Here is a 21,801-nt window from a genome sequence, read left to right as displayed (position 1 = left end):
GAAGGACCCTAACTCAGGGCCCTAACCTTACAATTTAGTGGGGCTAAAGGGTTAAGAAACTGATTCTGAACCACTAATAAAAGGTAAATTTCAACTGCGGTAAGGATAGGAGGGAGTAATATCAATACAGGCTTTATGACCTAAACAGCATTTCTTTATTCCCTCTTTATTCTCTGTAAAGTAATATTTATATTAACTCACTACAGCCTCCAGTGTGGCATTCACTACTGACCATACAGGGTGTGATCAATGCCATAGGTCTGAAATTAGTTATATTAGAAACACAACCCAACATGTGATACTGAAATGTGCCTAATGTATCCGAAAGAACTGAATTTTTAATTTTATTTAATTTTAATTAGCTTAAATTTTAAAAGCAGAGCAATGTAAAATATTTTCCATTAAACACAATTTTGTTTTCATTGGACTACATTTCACTTTTTAACTGTTGAAAATTTAGCACCCAAATCGCGACACTGTAAATATAAAATACATACCAAATTTTTCAAGACTTGGTACAAAGAAATATATTAAATATTTCAGTAATAATTTTTATACTGATTGCATGTTGCATTAATATTTTGCTTTACTGAGCTAAAATATATTAAGATTAATACCAGCTGTTTCTTTTCACGTTCTTAACGTGGCAACTAGAAAACTTAAAATTACATGCGTCTTGCATTATATTTCTACTGGACGTTGATATTCTAAGTTAGGCTTCCTTCTTCTCTTACCTATCATTGCCCCTCTGACAGAATAATTACGTTCACAAAATGAAATTAGTAGGCAGACCAGTTTATTCAGATCTGTGGTTCCTTGGTAACCATCTAAAACATCAAATATTTCAAAAGACTTCAAGGTTCATTCTAAAATGCTTTTTTAAAGCATTGTTCTCTTTAATTTGGGAAATGCATATCCAGAATGAACCCATGGACTATAAATCTGGTGCGTTCAGTCCAGGACTAAAGGCTGTTAAAACCAGAACTATGCTTGGCTGATTCAGACTTTGACCAAATGTCCACAAGCAGAACAAATCAATTGTTCCTCTGGATTAAACAAGATCTGAATCAAAGAGGCAACAGAATAGCAATTTGAAGTGGAAAATGTTGACAGCCCACATGAACTAAAGTTAAATCAGGAATAATCCTTGGAAAGGATTTCAAAACCTCAATGTAATTTTTATATGGGATGTAGTATAGTGCTACTTTATTATGCATACACATCACTTGACAGATCTTATTAAAATAAAGAGTTTGACTCAATAGGTCTTGTGGCCAACATTTTGCCAGTTCTTTATGCATTCAGATTTCATCAAGTGCTTGTGGTCTGTGGGCCATGTTAAGTAGTAAGGTTGTAAAGGTAGCAAGACAGTTAAGATTTGGAGCCCCTGCTTGACTCCCTACTAGCTGCATGACCTTGGACTGGTTCTTAACCTATCGGTCCCTCAGTTTACCCACTCATGTTTTTCAGGGCATTGTGAAAATTAAAACTTAATTCTAGTAAAGTATCTATTAGAGTCCTTGGTACATGGGTAAGTACTACTTTGTTATAATCACACTGGTTAAAATTACATCTCTGGGAAGCATTATATGAAAGCTAACATGAACGTAGCCCTGTGAAAAACAAAATGCACTTTTCCTCATGCCTAAAATACTCAGTGATTCCCGCTCTTGATTTTTAACAATAAAGTTTTTTAAAATATTAATTTTCTTAAGCTTCTAGATTCGAAATTTTACTTAACAAAAATATACTAAATTCTGTGCCATTAAGGAAAGATAAGGGTCTGTGCTATCCAAATCTTTCACCAAAATAAAGCTACATCACATTCTCATCTAACAATCAAAACTTTAAATGTTTTTTACTCATAATCAGTCTACACAACTTTCAAAAAATTTCTTTTGAAACATATTTAGGTACCAGTTCATTTCAGCAGGTATAGGCATAAAAATGTTATTAGAGCAAAAGGGCTCCTGTGTGATTGAGTCAAAAAGGTAGGGACAAAAGTAAAGACAAGTTTTTCCAGGCAAAAGCAGAAGTTCTCTTTATTCTTTCTCTCCTAGGCCTTTCTTTCACTCTTTTTCTAATCTTTCCCTACCCTCCCTTCCACCCAACCTTTCCGATCTCCCCCACCCCCATCTCTCCCCCCATCTCCCCACACCCCCCGGCACCCCCCCCCACACACACACACTTTACATGCAGCTACTGAGTAACTATTATTTAAACTTCTTTGATTAATTTTTTTTTTAAGTAGGCTTCAAGCCCAGCATGCAGCCCAATGCAGGGCTTGAACTCACAACCCTGAGATGGAGACCCTAGACGAGATCAAGAGTCAGATACTTAGCTGACTGAGCCACCCAGGTGCCCCCTGATCAATTTTTTAAGTAACTTATTTCAACTGTATTCTTTTCACTTTAGGGAAAAAAATGGCCAACTGAAATTTCTAACCTTCACTAACCTTACAATTTAAATTGTTGCATCAATAAATAAATAGTTGCATCAAGATAAGTGGGTCAGAATAGTTTGCTTTTGGAAAGATAGGTAAGTAAATACTCTATTTTATTTAACCATGTGGTTAGTCAGCCACTGTAAAAACAAATACAGTATGTAGACCCACCCTCCGAAATTTTTTCAACAAATGCTTCAAACCTCAAAATAATAGCAAAGTTCTCGTCAAACACAACCAGTTTGTTGTTGAGGGTGCAATAAAACAAGCACTTTCATACATTGTTAGTGGGAGTATAAATTAATACATTTCTAGAAAGCTTTTTGGCAGTATATGTCACCAATTCCTTTTTTAGGCAACTACCATAAATAAAATAGAACAATGTGAACAAAGATTTGTACACCCAGTTATTCATTTCAGCATTAATAGAAAAAAATTTATGATATTCTAAATAACAAAAAATAGGGTAATGGTTAAATAAATTACAGAAGAATGTTATAGAGCTATTGCAAAATGTTTTCAGACACTTTTATAATTTATTTGAGAGACAGAAAGAGTGTGTGTGTGCACACCCTTAAGCGAAACAGGAGCAGAGAGAGAGGAAGAGAATCCCAAGCAGGCTCCATGCTATGAGTGCAGAGCCTGACGTGGGGCTCGAACTCACAAACCATGGAGATCGTGACCTGAGCTAAAATCGAGAGTCAGACACAACCGAATGAGCCACCAAGGCGCCCCTCACAGGCTTTTTAAGGATGTACGAAAATATTTATCATATATTAAATGAAAAAGCAAAATAAAAAAAGGAATGTCAAGTGTGATCTTGACCATGTTAAAAAAAAAAAAAATACATGCCATTATGCAAAGAAAAAAGATTGGAAAGAAATACCAATATGTCATTATGGGTTTCTCTGGAGAGTGGGATTATGTGTAATCTTTCTTTTTCATACTGATCTGATTATAAACTTTCTATTATATATTGGTTTTACTAAAGTAAAATTTTTGTAATTATTGTTAAATTTTAATTATCTTTCTGAAATGGTTTAAAAATTCACAACTTATTCTTTCCATTTTTTAAAATGTATTTTTTAAATCACAACTCATCAAAAATACCCTTATTTTTAGAGGAACTGGGCTTATTTTATTCTCATTTTTATTCTTTAAAACAGGAATAACAAAAATGTCTGTGTGATTTTCTTGGTTAATTTTAAATCTTACCTTGACAAAAGTTAAAAGCATTAATACCACTTTTAGAGTTCTACATAGCCCTTATGAGGCCAGCTATCACAACACTGAATGTGGAATGCCTTCCCTGCATATTACTTAAAAACACATCTCTTCATTTAATATAAATGAAAATGCTAATAAAGTAATATTTCTAAAACAATCTATATCCTACTCCAAAGACTTTCTCCTAAAAATAAGTAGTATGCTATAGCCTAAGTTTCAGGAGCCTGGGAAAAAAGAGATGGGAATTCTAATCCTGGACCTAACAAAAAACAGTATAACCCTATCAGTTTTCTTACCTGAAACACAAGGGAGGTTGTTATAGGTGACATCTCAAATCCCTTTCAGTTTTTATTGATCAACAAACAAAAAAAAGTTCACTTGTGTCTCAATACAACTTCGGTTGTTTTTTAAAGAGTTGATCAATTTAAGGCAATTTTAGTCATCTTTCATTATGGACAAGATTATTCCCAGAAACACTGCTAAATGTATTTACTCTTTTCCCCAAAAGACATTATATAAAAAAGGCCTATTATTTTTATTTTCTTTTAATGACTATCTGTACATCATGTCACATTTCACTTTAACATTACATATTCAAACAATATAATCTTTAAATGGAACCTGATGATTTATTTCCCAAGAGAATTTGAAGAATATAATAACATTTGATTGACTGAACTTTATTTAGTAAGAATTCTTAGCAAACCTCCCTCCCAGGAACACCTACACAGTGCTTCTTTATTTCCAGTGAACTACAAATCTCTGAAACTCAAAGAAAACTTCCAATCTAAAGGTAGAGGGCAACAGTGCTACCCAATTATTTATGCTGACAAGAACACATTTTTAAATTATGCAATTGAGTATCACTATCATTTCATTAAAGAAAGGGCATCTTAACATAAAAATTATGAAACACATCACAAAATAAAGAACAGCTCTTCCCAAAGTACTGTTAGAATCTTATACAGTATAGTTTCTATAGAATAGATTAGTCTCAGGCACCTGGGTGGCTCAGGCAGTTAAGAAACTGACTCTTGGTTTCAGCTCAGGTCATGATCTCAGGGTTGTGAGACACAGCCCCAAGTCTGTCTGTCTGGATATGCGCTGAGTGTGGAACCTGCTTAAGATTCTCTCTCTCGCTCTCCCCCCTGCCCCTCCCCATTCGTGCTCTATTTCTCAAAAAAACAAAAAAACAAAAAACACCAAATTTTTCTCATTTTTATTTCACTATAGATCTGGTATACGGTACTTACAAACAAGCTTTTTTTTTTTTTTTTTTAAGATTTTACTTTTGGGGCGCTTGAGTGGCTCAGTCAGTTAAGCGTCCAACTCCAGCTCGGGTCAGATCTCACGGTTCATGAGTTCAAGCCCCACGTCGGGCTCTGTGCTGAGCACTCAGAGCCTGGAGTCTAAGCCTGGAGTCTGCTTCTGATTCTGTGTCTCCCTCTCTCTGTCCCTCAGTCTCTCTCAAAAATAAATAAACATTTTTTTAAAAAGATTTTATTTTTAAGTAATCTCTCTGCACAACATAGGGCTTGAACTCACAACCCTGAGACCAAGAGTCCTATGCTCCACTGACTGAGCCAGCCAAGTGCCTCGGAATTATTCATCATTAACTCAACAAATATCTACTGAGTACCTACTCAACTGCTCAAGACACTAGAAATTCAGCCACAATTAAGAACGTGAACTGCCCTTATATTCCAGCGAGGGGATATGGATGAATAATCAAACAAGTAAGAACATCAAATGATCATAAGTGCTATGCAGAGAATTAAAACCAGCAGTTCAATGTAGAGACAGGCTCCTTTAGATGGTCAGGGAAAGCTTCCAGCAGGAGAGAAATGAATGACAAGACAAAGACAGGTGGAGGCAGGCCATTACTGATAGCAGTAAAATGATGCCTAGACCAGTGTGAAAAAAGGCAAGGGAGAGAAGAAATGTTTGTGGTCAGAGCAAGAAGCAGATCATCTTAGCTTTTATGAGCCTAAGAAGTTTTGATTTTGTTATAAGCATGACAGGAAACCACTATAATTAAGTTTCAAATAGATGAGTAACATGATCTGATTTTGTTTTCAAAAATCACCCTTGGTTATTGTGTAGAGAATGGACTACAGGAGGAGTAATTAAGTTTTAAATGGATGAATAACATGATCTGATTTTGTTTTCAAAAATCACCCTTGGTTATTGTGTAGAGAATGGATTACATGAAAGCAGAAAGACCAAATTAGAAGCCTATTATAGTAATATAGATGACAAACAATAGTGGCGGACATAAAAGAAGATGGGCATTTTCAAGACAGAATGACAGGGCTTGCTGGTGGACTAGACATGAGAGACTAAGGAAAAAGAAGGAATCTAGAGCAACTCCTAGATTTTAGATCACATTGGGCAAATTTGGACTAAACTGGGTAAATGGTGCTGTTTATTGAGATAAATGGAGAAAGCACAAGATAAGCTCAGAAGACTGGAGCTCTTGGAGAGGTCAGGGTTGGAGATAGAGACTTGTGAAACATATTTTTCCTTCTAGTCTTTCTTACTCCATGGTGCCTACTGTTTTCTATTGATAGACTAAAAATAAATGTCCAGAATTGTATATGCAGTTTCATTTGAACACCACCACAAGAAACCATCCTTGGAGTCAAATGCTAGCAGCCATAGGTATACACATAAGTAGAATAAGAAGTAAAACTTCCTGAGTGCATAGTTAGTGGCAGACACCATGCTATCTATCTTTCAAGTACTATCCCATTTTACCTCTCAAATAGCAGGAGATATTTTATTATTGTCATTTTACAGATAAGAAATTGAAGCTCAAAGAGTTAAATAACTTGCCCAAAGTCACACATTACAAAACAGAAATCAAAATTCTAGTAGTTTGACTGCAGAACTGGGGCTCATTACCACTATACACAGTGTCACTAGAGTAAACCCAAAAGTCTGAGACTTTTACAAATATCCAAATTTTAGAACACCACACCATGATTTCACCCACAAGATGCAGTGATTCAGTGAGTTTTCTGATTAGCTAGAGCACCATATGAAATATTTTCAGAAATTGCTTCCTTTGTTCCTATATATGCTTAAATAGATTGAGCAGCCAATGAATTGCCATTTTAATCTTTAATTTAACCAAGACTAATTAAAGCCAAGAATCATTTCTTAGACCTCTTCATTTTTCAAAATTTCATTTCTGTCAAAATCACAAGAGTGGTTTTTGACAAAAACATTTTTAACCACTCTGCAAGAACTTAGGGGTACACAAGGAGTAGCAAGTGGCTAAATTTACTACCAAGCTAAGTAAATCCCCCATCCTAGACATTCAGCTGTATGAATCTAATTTAGGCCTTATTGAGGCCTTGCTTATCAAAATCTTTCAAGACTCAGGAGTTGAAAACACAAATGTTCACAAAAGGTTCCAATGTAAAAATAAATTAACTTAGATAGCCCTTAGTACATTCTTTTTCTAAGTCCTAGTCCCTACCATTTTCTTTACAACAGTAAAAATAAATGTAGTCTCAAATTGAATATGCAGTTTTATCTGAAAAATATCCTAAGAAATAATCATTTCTATTTGGTTGTTTTATAAATAATGGAACGAATTTGTAATGTTTTCTTTTTAAGTTTTTGTTTGTTTGTTTGTTTATTTAGTTTTGAGAGAGAGAGAGAGAGAGAGAGAACGTGAGCATGGGAGGGGCAGAGAGAAAGGGAGACACAGAATCTGAAGCAGGCTCCAGGCTCTGAGCTGTCAGCACAGAGCCCAGCGTGGGACTCGAACTCACTAAGCGTGAGATCATGACTTGAGCTGAAGTCTAACGCTTAACTGACTGAGTCACCCAGGTGCCCCTCTAACCTTTTCTTTTATTCAACGTTTTTGTTTTCTTTACTGAAGGGGGGTGGGAAACAGAAGCAGATTTCTCACTCATTCTGGTTTCAACAAAAACATAAGAACCTCAAACTGCCTGTATGTGAAGGGAGTTATTAAATCCAAATGTAATCTTTAGGCATTGTAAGAAGGCAGCTCCTTTTGCATGCCAAACAGACATTTTAGGAAGTATTAGGTAGCAAAATTAAGACTTCACAGAAATTTTTGAACCTTAAATCATTTCTTTTTTTTTTTTTAATTTTTTTAATGTTTATTATTGAGAGACAGAGAGAGCGAGTGAGCAGGGGAGGGGCAGAGGGAGGAGGAGACACAGAATCTGAAGCAGGCTCCAGGCTCCAGGCTCCAGGCTCCAGGCTCCAAGCTGTCAGCACAGAGCCCAATGTGGGACTCGAACTCACAAACCATGAGATCACGACCTGAGTCAAAGTCGGACACTTAACCGACTGAGCCACCCAGGCGCCCCTAAATCATTTCTCCAAAAACCTAAAATAATCAGTATTCCGTGGAAAAATAATATACATAAATTCTGAACTTTGAAACAAAAATAGACATAATATTTCCCAATGGGGAGGAGAAGACTATTAGAGTAATCATCTTTCAAAGGGCAATAACAGATTAAAAGCTTGGAAATATAATTCAGTCATGTTTTTCAAAATTACTTTACCATAATTGTAGCAGATTAAAAATGGCCTCAATTTCTTGGAGACAAAAGTCTATGCCCCCTCCCCTTGAATTTTACCCTAGAACTTTTTGACCAATAGGGTATATGAAGTGATGCTATAACAGATTCCAGACTAGCCTTAAGAGGACTGCCAGTTCCTGTCTTGGTCTCTTAAAGCCCTGAACTGCCAGGTAAGAAGCCCAACAAAGAGGTTGAAGAAACCACATGGAGAGGATCACAAACTACACAGAGAGGTAGAGAAGCAAGTTGAGCCAAGCTTTCCAGCCATCTTCAATGAAGCATCAAGCATGTAAGGACAAACTGAACACTCCAGACCAGACCTGTGGTCAGCTAAATACCTCCAAGTGATCCTAGTCAGTACCACATGGAGCAGAAGAGTCAACCAGTCAAACCACGTCTGAATTCCCAACCCACAAAATCATGAACTCATAAAATGGTTGTTATTTTAAGCCACTAAATTTTGGGATAGAAAGCCACACTCACTGTGAAAAATACATTTTGCATTGCAACCTAATATACTATACTTATACCTAAATGAACAATGTTTCACAAAGCAATACTTAACACTTACCATATTCAATGCACTGATACTTTCTATTCTGTTTTCCTTTTATAAAATACCAGTTATGCTACAACTAAATTGATTCATGATGTAGTTTGAAAAGCATTTTTAATTTATACTTCTAGCTTCACAGGTACATACACAAAGCTAAACAAAAACCTTATTAGGACCCAGTTCATAACAAGAAGTTTCTCACAAACTCACACAGTTCAGGGCTGAGTGAAAAGCTGAAAAGATGAGGTGTCTGAGGCTGGAGATTATACAGAAATCAGAAATAGCTAAGAGGAATTGAGCCTTTCTCTTTTTTATCACTTCCTTTTACCTCCCCCTTCCTATTCACAGAGCTATTATTTCCCTCCCCCACTTTTTTCTATGATTATCAAGCATTATGGAATTGAGGTTTTAAATATTATATGAATTTAATGAAATGTTGTAGTCCTATTCTTAAAAGTAGGTTAACTGAACATTTCATCATTTCTATTAAAAGGTTGCTTTTTATTATTATTATTTGTATGAGATCCAAGGCTAATTATGACTATAGGTGATATTTAATGAAAAAAAATTCTCATCATTGCCATCTCAGATCTGGTAGAACATTTTCACAGGATTTGAAATTACTAATAGTATTAAAAGATTAACAGCTTTTCAGACGATTACTAGTAATTGTTTCATTTATAATATAGGAATACTTTTTGAAACAAAGGGTGTGCTTAATTTTTTAGTCATACAAATCACTGTTGATTCCTGTTGTTGTTGTTTATATAGTATCTGAATATTATAGCTAATTATTAAAAATCTTTAATAAGACAGATTCAGGTTTGAATCCTATCTCTGACACTCACTGTGTAATCTTGGGCATATATTACACTTTCTAAACAATAAGTTACTTCATATTATTATAATAATTAATAACATTTGGGACATAAGATTCAAATTATTAATATCAGGGGAAAGTCTAAAATCTGCAAAGTAAATTAAAACTTACTAGAAATTGTTCTCTTAACTGGAACAGTTTAATTCTTTTTTTTTTTTTTTTTTTCAACGTTTTTTTTTATTTATTTTTGGGACAGAGAGAGACAGAGCGTGAACGGGGGAGGGGCAGAGAGAGAGGGAGACACAGGATCGGAAACAGGCTCCAGGCTCCGAGTCATCAGCCCAGAGCCTGACGCGGGGCTCGAACTCACGGACCGCGAGATTGTGACCTGGCTGAAGTCGGACGCTTAACCGACTGCGCCACCCAGGCGCCCCTGGAACAGTTTAATTCTTAAACATAAGCAAAATTGGGTTTGCTCAAGGCTTTTTAATTGGAAATCTGCTCAAAAGTCAAGTTCAATGAGTTAACCAACTGAAGTATATTCCACAAGGGAATACAGTATTATTTACTCTTGGGGCTTGGGGGGAAGGGCTACATGTTTTGTTAATAAGAGAACTTGAAAGACAAAAATTAAACAAGATTACTAAACACAGTGCCACCGAATTTCTTTAAATAGTGTGATTATCTAGGACACACAGAATTCACTTTGACAAGTTCTCAATTTGTATCTTCATAAATGTAATATAAACAGCAGGAAATGTGAGTTGTAGGTCCTGGGTGTGAACTGAGAGCTCACTAATTAGGGAGTCTTAACCTCTCTGGGTCTATTTCCTCAGTTGAAGTCAATTATCTGGTGCCCTTCCTGTGAGGATCTGTAAGAAAAGGTAAGTGAGAGCACATGATATAATCCTTAAATATGTTATTTTATCTCAAAAGGAACAAACTTCAAAGAAAACAGGCACTTCGTTTCTTGTTCCGGAGGGTAAATACAATGGGAAGTTATAGGACTTGGGATCAAATCTCAACTCAAATACTTAATTGCTTTAAGTAACTAGCTGTGTTACCTGACTGATACCACTTAATCTCTTTGGGCTTCAATTCTCTCCTCTACTATGTAAATATTAGACTGATTTTAAGGCACTAACAATCTAACGGTTCTAAAATATGTTCAAAAGTTTCTAAAAATCACATGAAATTGTAAATTACAATTTCAAAGGCACATCTTGGCTGAAATATGCTATTGTTTTCACACCCCAACTCCACAATTTGCAGAAAACCTCAGCTCTGTGAGGTCCCACCCCACCAGAGAATTCACACCCAGTCATCTCCTCCCACCCCTGTTCCTACCCCCACTCCCGCCAGCATTTCCCGGCAGTCTTTGGAAAAACTGCTCAAAAGGAATGGCTAGACAGCTTGCTTATGAGTATACAGATCTGTTTTATAAGTGTAAAGATTCAACATCTAGGCCAACAAATCATTTAAGGAGCTCTGGCTTGGACTTGATATCTACCGGATATTAACAAATCTTCTCAGGAATGTAGTTTATTCAAGCTTCACATAAGTCAAAGGTCTCGTCTGTGTGTGTGTGTGTGTGTGTGTGTGTGTGTGTGTGTGCGCGCGCGCGCGCCCGCGAGTGTTTCCATTAGTAGAAAAATGTACTCCTCTTCCCTTATTTGTGCTGAACCTAGGGGAGGAATGGTGCACACACAGGGGAAATGGGTGCTAAAGAAGGAATTGCTGCCTAATGGAGGAGGGTAGACCAAGATAACTAAAGATGTGTGAGTTTAAGTCTAGAAATGTATGTATTTCTCTATACAGCACCCTTACAACATTCAAACACAGGTTTGTATTCCCCACCCCAAAAAAAGACAAATCTTTTCCTTTCTTTTTTTACTAAAATACTATTTTTAATACTAAACATTGAATATTACTTACTGAATAAAACAATGTAACTATGGGGGCAGCTGGGTGGCTCAGTCAGTCTCAATCAGACTCTTGATTTCAGCTCAGATAATGATTTTGCAGTTCTGGAGTTCTAGACCCATAGTCGGCTCTGAGCTGACAGTGCAGAGCCTGCTTGGGATCCTCCCTCTCTCCCCTCTCTCTCCGCACTTCCTCTGATCACTCTCTCAAAACACAAAAAGTAAAAAATTAAAAAACTTTAAATAATGTAATTGTAATTGTTTTTATTGTACTATTTCAAATCTAAACCACCCAGTTCTATACATTTGGGTAAGCAACGGCTAAGTAAAACAAACAAGTAGAATTTTGTCAGTATACTTTCATGTGCATCAACAAGCCATCTGTACTAGAGTCACTTCATCTTGAGTGTGTAAGAACAGAGACATAACCCAGGGTGTAAGCCTGCATCACTTCTACAGCTTAACAGCTTTAATCTTCAACAAAACTAAACTAAAAATGATAACTATGGTTTCATCTCCATTTAGGAAAAACAATTTCTGAAAAACTCTATTTTAGGAGGAACCTAAGACTACCCTCAGTCACGCCTACAAAACAAGAAAATGTTCAAATTTCTCATGTGATTAACTTCAAAGACAACACATTTGAACTGTTTATTTTTAAAGGAAATAATTTTCTTGTATTTCAACTTGTTTACTCAAAAACTTACATGGTTTTTCAGACTTCAGCTCTAGGGCTCAAAGAGTAAAACAGTTTATTGCTATATCAAGCCTAAAGGAATTTGAGAAAACCAAGACATCTGAATTTGATTCTTCAGCTATATTTTGTTTCCAAGTGACCCCTCTTGGATGAGTCAACAGAGACAGATTCCTTTAAAAGACCATTTTGTGGTATTATCCATTGGTTACACAGCATATTATGTTACACAGTACCCTACAAAATTAAGAACAGTATTGCTAATCCTCAATGTTTTTAGAGGTCTAATTACATTGCAAATAGGGTCACTAATTAAGGACTTGCTAACCCACAGGAAAAAGATTAATCATTCTGATAGGTCACTGAGATCTTTTTTGTAAATGCACTCTTTCAGAAAATGTATTCCTCCACCAGATAAGCAATTTTATATTTAAAAAACAAAACACTGGGGGCGCCTGGGCGGCTTGGTCGGTTAAGCGTCCAACTTCGGCTCAGGTCATGATCTCACGGTCCGTGAGTCCAAGCCCCGCGTCAGGCTCTGTGCTGACAGCTCAGAGCCTGGAGCCTGTTTCAGATTCTGTGTCTCCCTCTCTCTCTGCTCCTCCCCTGTTCATGCTCTGTCTCTCTCTGTCTCAAAAATGAATAAACGTTAAAAAAAAAAAAATTTTTTTTTAATAAAAAAGAAAACACTGACCACAGGGCCTTAATAAAATGTTTACGTAGAAGTATATTTACTTCTGAAGGAATTTTCCCCATAGACAAATGCTGTACATATTTTCTTATTCTATTCTAGAAAAGACACTGAAATCAGCATGCATGCAATGAAAGCCAAAATGCAAATGGAAACTCACATGTTCAGATGTTCTTATGCTGAAAGCTAATTACATTGCTTTCTAAATGAACACAAATCATAGGAGGCCACAAGTACAAACAATTCAAGCAAAAACATCAGAAATAAAACATGTAAGCGAAAGTAACAACTTTAAATCTGCTTTGGAAAATATTCAAAAAGTATCTTTTCAAGTGGCATGTGAAACTTCGGTGTGTAAAGACCACTTCAGTGAAATAAGCCTTCTAAATCTTGAGATCCAAAAGTTGAAGAAAAATCTTTACTTTAGTCAGTATTTTACAGGAAGAAAAGACTAATAACTTAATGACATGACCAGTATTTTTTTTTTTTATAACGTTTATTCATTTTTGAGAGACAGAGAGAGACAGAGCATGAGCAGGGAAGGGGCAGAGAGAGAGGGAGACACAGAATCCGAAGCAGGCTCCAGGCTCTGAACAGTCAGCACAGAGCTCGACGCCGGGCTCCAACTCACGAACTGCAAGATCATGACCTGAGCTGGAGTCAGACGCTCAACCGACTGAGCCACCCAGGCGCCCCATGACATACATGACCAGTATTGTGGTAGGGCTAAACAAAAGAGATCTTTGAAATACTTAAAGTCATAGATGTGTTGAATGGGAACCTCAGGAAAAATGCAGCAACTGATAAGAAATTCATGTTTCTGCACAATAGCAAAGTTTTAAAACCAATTTAAAATTTTAATAAAGGTCCACAATCCTTTTGTTGAATTTTTTGGGCAAGATATGTTTTGGGGCCACAATTTTATGAGATTCTAAATTTTACGGCTTTTAGGAAGATAATATACTGTATGTACTATGTACTTTGTAAACCACCCACAGTTTCATCAAGCATGTCATTAACAAACTTAATATTTCTACAACAAAACATATACAGTTGTATAAGGCAGATAAATATTACAGAGAGCCTCATAACAAGTTGTGCTGCCAAATTAACTTTTAAAAAAATTAACTTTTTAAAAAAAGTTAAAACTTCCAGTTTTCAGAGCTTTTGGGATTTCAGAAATATAGACAAAAAGATTACAACCTGTAATAAAACCATTATACTACTTATTTTATAAAGTTTCAGATTTACTTAGTATCTCAGAGTTCCATTCTGTAATGGGGATATCTAGCTACTCAGCACCCACCCAAAATATGTATTCAGTGCACATCAAGTTTCTCCAGCTTAAAATGCAGAGTCCTAATATACACGTGCAGTGTAAAAAAGTTGGAAATACAAAAAAAATAAATAAATACACGAAAATAACCCACAATGTTTCCACAGAGATAACAGCTATTAAATTTTAGATGTTGTTGGGGTGCCTGGGTGACTCAGTTTGGTTGAGTGTCCAACTTCAGCTCAGGTCATGATCTTGCAGTTCATGAGTTCAAACCCCATTTCGGGCTCTGTGCTGACAGCTCTGAGCCTGGAGCCTGCTTCAGATTCTGTGTCTCCCTCTCTCTCTCTGCCCCTCCCCCACTCGAGCTCTGTCTCTCTCACTCTCAAAAATAAATGAACATTAAAAAAAATTGGGGATGTTGTCTAAATTGTCTGATTCTTTCTATACACATTAATAATTAGGATCAAATCCCCATAATTTTAGTGCGGATTTTTGTTTTTATCTTACTATGGACCTGGAATACCCTTTCAACCTGAGGATGCTGGTCCTAAAGTCTGGAAAATTGTCAGCCATCATTTCTTCTAATATATCTTCTCCACCATTCACACTATTTCCTCTTTCTGGAAAACCCAGTTAGATGTTAAGTTGTTGCCTCTCAATTGATATTTGTATCTCTTAATTCCTTTTTATTTCTCTATTTTACATCTGAGTGAATTACTCAGTACTATCTTCCAATTCACTAATTTTCCCTTCAAATATGTTTGGTCTAGAGTTTGATCAACCTATTTTTTGTTTTAACTTCAATAACTCCATTTATTCTTTTACATAGCTATTTATTTCATATCTATTAATTTTTGACTCATAACATGTTTTTGATAGTGGGGAAATTACAATTCCCAATTCTGAGCCATCTGGCAGCTCAGCCGTCTCTGTGCCGCCACTTTAGGTCCACAGCTTTTTAAAGCAACAGCCAGGAGTAAAGGCACTCAGCCTTCTTTTCGTCCAGGCCCAGCCCAGCTCCCAGTTTCATCCACTTTATGACACCACTTCCCCTACACAATTATTTCCACCAGCTCATGAACCCAGAGTCTAATTGTATACTTCCTTCCCATTTTAGTCCCTGCATATGTTTATCTTGCTCTTGAATATAGCTGTATCTGTTTTCTTTTTAAATTTTGTAATTGCTGCATTTGGAGCAGAGAGTCAACAGTAGGATAAACAATACCATAACAGCTAACATTTATTGTATACTTATGGACTGCCAATTTTATATTTATTTTCTCATATAATCCTCTTAACAATGTTTTGAAGTAGGTACTATTATTATACCCATTTCATAGGTGAGAAAACAGGCACAAGGCCAGTTAGCAACTGTTCCAAGATCACCAGCTAATAAGGACCAAGAGTCAAACCAGATATCAGATTCCAGAGACCATGCTCTTAATCACTATACTGCCTTCCATCCCGATCAAAATGCACTTTATAATTCTGATTCTCTCTTTCTCTCTCTCTCTCTCCCTCTCTCATTCCACCTAACTGTGAACATTTTGCACACAGGCAGCATCTTAAGTGACGGAAGGGAAGTGGAGCTGTATTCCAGGTAGAAAGTAGTATATCAGCCTTATATTTTATTTAGTGTTATTCAGTCTAGGCCTATACCTAAAATCAGAAACACGGTTTTCAATGCCTATCTTTTTTCATAGAGCCCTTCCCACTTTCCCTGAGCTCTAAGCATTTCCCATGTACCTGCCCCTAGACAGCCAGGACCATCCATGCAGGCTTGCCCCTGCTCTCTCTCCACCTCCCTCACTCTGTCCTAGTATATAATGCCCAGGAAAGCACCTTATTAGGACATTCATACAAAGTACCTCAGAAGACATTTGTTTTCCATTTTCCTTCATAGCCCAAAGCCTTAATCTTAAAGGATTACATTTGTGAATATAAGTGAACAGCATGCAGTATAATCCAAAAAAGAGCCATCTTCAATTTTAGGCTGCATTATTAAAAATATAAAGTCTAAAAAAGTGAAGGTTATCAGTGCCACTCTATACTGTGCTAATAATTCATTCAACAAACATTAATTGAATCACTCCTAAGGACTAGGCACTGTGCAACACACTAAGGACGTACAAATCACCCTTTCTCTTTGCCAGTCTGCATATATTTTCCTCATTTAATCCTCACAACAGAACGCTCCTAGAACAGTGTGCTCAGTTTGTAAACTAATCTTCCAGAGAATTTTCTGAAAGAGAAAAAAATGTGTTTTAGAAGAAGGGTTATTAAAACTATTACTTGGTCACCTAAGATACTTAGCCTTTTCTCCCTATATTTACTATCCAATTTTTAAAACACAGGGTCCTTAGTAAGGCAGGACACAGAGGGAAAGAATAAAAGGAATCCATGGAAGTGAAATGGTTAGGAAGCAATTATTTGAGAAAAGCTCAATATTTGCTGATTGGAGAATTGCAGTTTGTTTTCTTTTTAATGTTACTAAAAGTCATGACCTGGAACAATCTTTAATTGCTAATGTCAGCGAATTATGATGTTGGCTCTTAGGATTCAACCCTTCCTAACATCAACTTCAGAAATTACAAATATTTGCTATGATGAATAAGTACAGCTATGTCTCAAGAAGATTAGGAAGAACTTGACACCGGAGGTGGAGAGACTAGTTAGGAAGCCAACAAATGTAAGCAAGATAAAGTCTACACTTGAGTTGTGGCAGCAGGAATGGAAAAGGAAAGGTGTTTATGAGACATTACTGAAGAAGAAAAGATCAACTTTGATAATCATATGTGGATGGAAAATGAAGCAAATACCTAGGTTCCAAACTGTGGAGAAAGAATTAGTAATGCCATTAACAGATGTAGGAGCCATGTTAAGAAGGTGCACATTTAGGACAAGACACAGATTTAGCTTGATATACATGACTTTGAAGAGCCAGCAAGACACTCAGAAGATATTCAGCAGATAGTTAAAATTAGGGTCTGACAACTTAAGGACTTAGCAATAGCAATATGATCCAGTACCTGTCCACTACAAAGTATGGATGCCCTCTACCTTCTGCTCCAGTCAGACCAAACCATCTGTAGTTCCCCTACAGAGGCAGCTCTCTCCCATCTCTACCTCCAAACAAACCTTCCTATAAAGCCAAGCCTACTTCATACCTGGTTAACTCCTTGTCATCTTTCAGAATGCTCAGGTATCATTTTCCCAACCCTTACTCATTTCCCACCAGGAGGATGGTGCCTGCGTCTTACCTCTCTACATATTAGCACCTAATATTTAGTACCATTCCTAAAATAGCAGCCACTTAAAGACTGATTGGAAAAAACCAGACTTGGCACATGTTCAATAAGCTTTCAAAATAACAGGATCCTCTTAGAGATGACCACTAAAGAAATGAACTTGGATGAGATTTCCAAAGGAGAGGAAAGAAAATGAGTGGTCCTAAATATAGGTATTCATCGTGGAATATATTCAACTAGGGATCAGTTCCCAAAAATGGTTCTCAACTTCCTTCAGCCCCAAATACCTCATCGGTGACACAAGGAGTATTACCTACCTCACAGGCTGCTGGGAAGATTAAAGGAGATAGCATACATAAAGCACCCAGTATAATATCTGGCACTCAATTAATATTCCCTTCTGTTCCCCAACCCCACATGAAAACATGTTAAAGCCTGCTTATTTCTCTGCAGCTTTAGTAACTGCTACAACCTGACAAGCAATCCAACCTAGAAAAATAATGGATATTTGAAAAAGTGAGGCTAGACTTGTCAAATACTCTCCCTTAGAGTAGTCTTTTCAGTCTCAACACTATTGTTAATGTTATCTAGATAATTCTTTTTTGTTGTAGGGGGCTTCATGTACATTGTAGGATGTTTAGCAGCATCCTTGAACTCTACTTAACTAGGTGTCAGTAGCACTCCATACCAAAAATGTTTCCAGACATTGCCAAATGTCCCTAAGAGGCAAAATTTCCCCTGGTTGAGAACTACTACCCCAGAGCTAACTGAAATTCTCAAAGTTCTAACTCTTCTCCCTGACACCTACAAACATATATCATACATTCGTTCCTCACTAATTCCACACATTAAATTGTGCTTAGGCTTTATAAGCCACTCTCCTGAAAAATTAACCAAAATGGGTAGCTAGCCTCTTAACTGTCAAACCAGTCATCATAGATAATGCATGCAATCCAACCAATCAGTGCATTATCACACTGCAACCCTTAAAACCAAATTAATATAAGTAGGAATAGCCAATCCCCAAAGGTCTTCACACAAAATTAAGAGATTTATCCAAGTACTCAAGTGTCTAATCTTTTAACTTCATGTCTACAAGTGGCACTAAATAGGTTATTATATAAAGTGAGTTTTTAGTTGCCTAAGGACTTGTACAATTTGGGGGTGGGTTTTTTTGTTTGTTTGTTTTTTAAAGTAAGCACTATGCCCAACATGGGGTTTGTACTCATGACGCTGAGATCAAAAGTCACATGCTGTACCAACTAAGCCAGCTAGGAGCCCAAGTACTTTCACAAGTTTTAAATAAACACAATGACATATAAGATACATTCAATATATTTAAGAATTAAGTAGGATGGGGGGGATGGGCTAAGTGGGCAAGAGGCATTAAGGAAGATACTTGTGGGGTTGAGGACTGGGTGTTATATGTAGGGGATGAATCACTGGATTCTACTCCTGAAATCATTATTGCACTATATGCTAACTAACTTGCATGTAAAATTTTTTTTAAAAATTAAAAAAAAAAGAATTAAGTAGGAGACACCTATATATTGCAACAACATAAAAAGTTATGTACATTAACAAAAAAAAAATAAGCAAAAATAGAGAAACAAAAACTGAGTTAACAGTTCTCAAGGGTTTTTGGATAATTGCTTGAAGTTATAAGTATACAGCATGGTAATTAAGAGCACAAGCCTGGAATCAGACTACCTGGATTAAAATCCCAACCCCATCTCTTATTAGATAGGTGACCTTGATCAACTTACTTAATTTCTCTAGGCCTGTTTCTTCCTCAGTAAAGGAATTATAGTATCTACCCTGTAAGGCTGTTGTGGGATTGAATGAGTTAAAACAGGTAAACTACTGAAACAGTGCCTGATACATATATACTAAATGTTAAATATTATTATTTATCATTGTTTTTAAGGCTGCATAGCAGACAGTAGTGTTTCTTGGGTGGCTATATAAAAGTTGACACTGGGGGCGCCTGGGTGGCTCAGTCTGTTAAGCATCTGACTTTGGCTCATGTCATGATCTCACTGTTTATAAGTTCGAGCCCCACATCAGCTCTGTGCTGACAGCTCAGAGCATGAAGCCTGCTTCAGATTCTGTGACTCCCTCTCTCTCTGCCCCTGCCCCACTCACTCTTGCTCTCTCTCTCTCTCTCAAATATTTTAAAAAATTAATTAAAAAAAAAGTTGACAATGGAATCAAACAATGGACTTGCATCCAGATGCTCTGGATTCATATTTCAGTTCCTTAACTAATTATTTCATTTGGGCTTCAATCTCCTCACCTGCAAAATAGGCAAATGCCTTGAAAATGTGTCAGCATAACAGAAAAATCTAAGGACCATATGTTTAGTAGGATAGAAAGGAAAAGTTGCATCTGTCTTCCAATTTGGTAGAGGAAACTTTGTGAAGGAGGTACCTTTTAAAAAAATACTCTAGTAATGGATAGAGTAGGGAAAGCACATGCCCTTGAACCCAGGTAGGTCTGATTCAAAAAGCCGATGCTTTTTTCAATCTATGGATTGAAAGCTTAACATAAAAAGAGAACATCCTAGGGCACCTGGGTAACTTAGTAAATTGGGCATCCGACTCTTGCTTTCCACTCAGATCATGATCTCACTGTTAGTGGGATCACTCAGGGGTCAGGCTCTGTGCTATTAGCGCAGAGCCTGCTTGGGATTGTCTCTCACTCTCTCTCTCTCTCAAAATAAATAAACATTTTTTTTTTTTTTAATTGAGAACATCCTGAGTTGTCAAAAGAAAAAATAAGTTTATTTCTTTGCAAACTAATCCTTTGGGGGTAGTAGGAATACATTAAAAGCACTGGCAGAGGGATGCGTGGGTAGCTCACTGGGTTAAACATCAGACTTCCACTCAGGTCATGATCTCGCCGTTTTTGGGTTCGAGCCCCGCGGTGTCCGGCTCTGGGCTGACAGCTCAGAGCCTGGAGCCTGTTTCAGATTCTGTGTCTCCCTCTCTCTGCCCCTCCCCTGCTCGCATTCTGTCTCTCTCTGTCTCAAAAATAAACATTAAAAAAAAATTTTTTTTAAAGCACTGGCAGAGATATGGCCACCATCCATCCAAAACAGCGTGAAAACAGTATCAGGCCTCTAACTGACCTTCTCCTTTCATTTACAAATGCTTCATTCTTTTGGAGGTGAAGGATGATTTTGGAAAAAATGAGACTTGTCTTGTATAATCAAGGAATATCCCAATAGTTTTAAAACAATTTGTCTATACTTACATATAAAAATCAATGTCTTCCAATAAACATTTCAAAATCATCAAGGACTGTGCATGTTACACTTTATACTTATCAGGAAGGAATATTTTAACAAACAACATTTTACAAGTAAATTACAACATCATGTGAGGCAGGTGTTAGGGGCAAAACTATCTCCACTGCTGCCAAAAAGTAAAAAGAAAAATCAGTATTTCCTATCTATTCAGCCCAATACCGTCCCGCCAAGCCTGCAAAAGGTCTTCAAAGATGTCAACTTTCAGAGTGCGCACAAAAAAGAAAGGTCAAGGCGCCCTTCCGCGACACTACTAAAAATCCCTAAGAATTCTGTCTTTGCCCAAGGGTAGAGCAGTCGCTGGACCTCCTCCTCGTTATCACCCAGAAAATAGGAGGTGGCAGGGTTGGACTCTGCTCTGGACGAGTCAGGTCATCCAAAGTCCCACTAGCCCAGCCGGGGGGAGCTCCCACGTGGCGCCCGCAGCGTGCACCTCGCCAGATAGGTTCTCCTCGGCCAGTGTCCTGATTGGCCAAGAGCAGCCGGAGCCGCTCCGGAGCAGGCGGCGACTCGGCCAAACTGGGCGGGCGCGGGGCAAAGGGTCGCAGCCTGGCGGGCAGCTCCGTAAACTGCCGATCGTGTGCTTTGGCCCCAAGCCGACAGCGAGGACACCATTCGGCTCCAGGGCCGTGAAACCCTACGTGGGCCCTGGTTAGCTGCAGACGCCGTCACCCTCCACCCTATGTCGAGGAGCGCTCACCTCAGCGCTCGCGGCGCCTCCACCTTCAGCTTTTTGGGCTTCGGCTCCTCCTCGGTCGCAGCCATCTTCGAACTCCCACCCCTTCTGCTCTCTGGCCCCACCTCCCTTATCTCATCACCGCCCCTTTCTCCCCGAACCCCGCCTCTCCTGACTCTTTCCACTCGGTGTCTCTTCCTTCCACAGCCATTGGCTCAGCTCCCTTCTGGTCCCGCCCCCCGGTTGTAGGGGGACCCCAGACTGAGTTGGGCTGCGTATGAGCGCCTGAGTCCACATGGTGTGAAACCCACTTTCTTCTAGGTTCTGGGTGATCTAGAAGATTTAGATCCTAAACCCCAAGAGACGTCCT

At 37.7% G+C, this 21,801-nt stretch overlaps 1 protein-coding gene across 3 annotated transcripts in view; it reads right to left on the bottom strand.

Annotated features, from left to right (window-relative positions):
• The window catches only part of ADK (adenosine kinase), a 513,465-nt gene extending 491,903 nt beyond the window's left edge, over nt 1-21,562 (bottom strand). Inside the window, exon 1 of one of the 3 annotated variants that reach the window (XM_019444618.2) lies at nt 21,456-21,562. In XM_019444618.2, coding sequence (XP_019300163.1) covers nt 21,456-21,520 — 65 coding nt within the window. In that variant the 5' untranslated portion in view covers nt 21,521-21,562. The remainder of the gene's footprint in view (nt 1-21,455) is intronic. The other 2 variants (XM_019444621.2, XM_019444620.2) reach the window with 2 other exon arrangements.
• Between the last annotated feature and the right edge of the window lie 239 nt (nt 21,563-21,801).

This window comes from Panthera pardus, unplaced genomic scaffold (genome assembly GCF_024362965.1).
Source record: "Panthera pardus isolate Hobbes unplaced genomic scaffold, ASM2436296v1 HiC_scaffold_22, whole genome shotgun sequence".
In the NCBI taxonomy this organism is placed as follows: Eukaryota; Metazoa; Chordata; class Mammalia; order Carnivora; family Felidae; genus Panthera; species Panthera pardus.
Note: the sequence above shows the minus strand (reverse complement) of the source record. Positions and strands in the feature narration are given on the sequence as shown.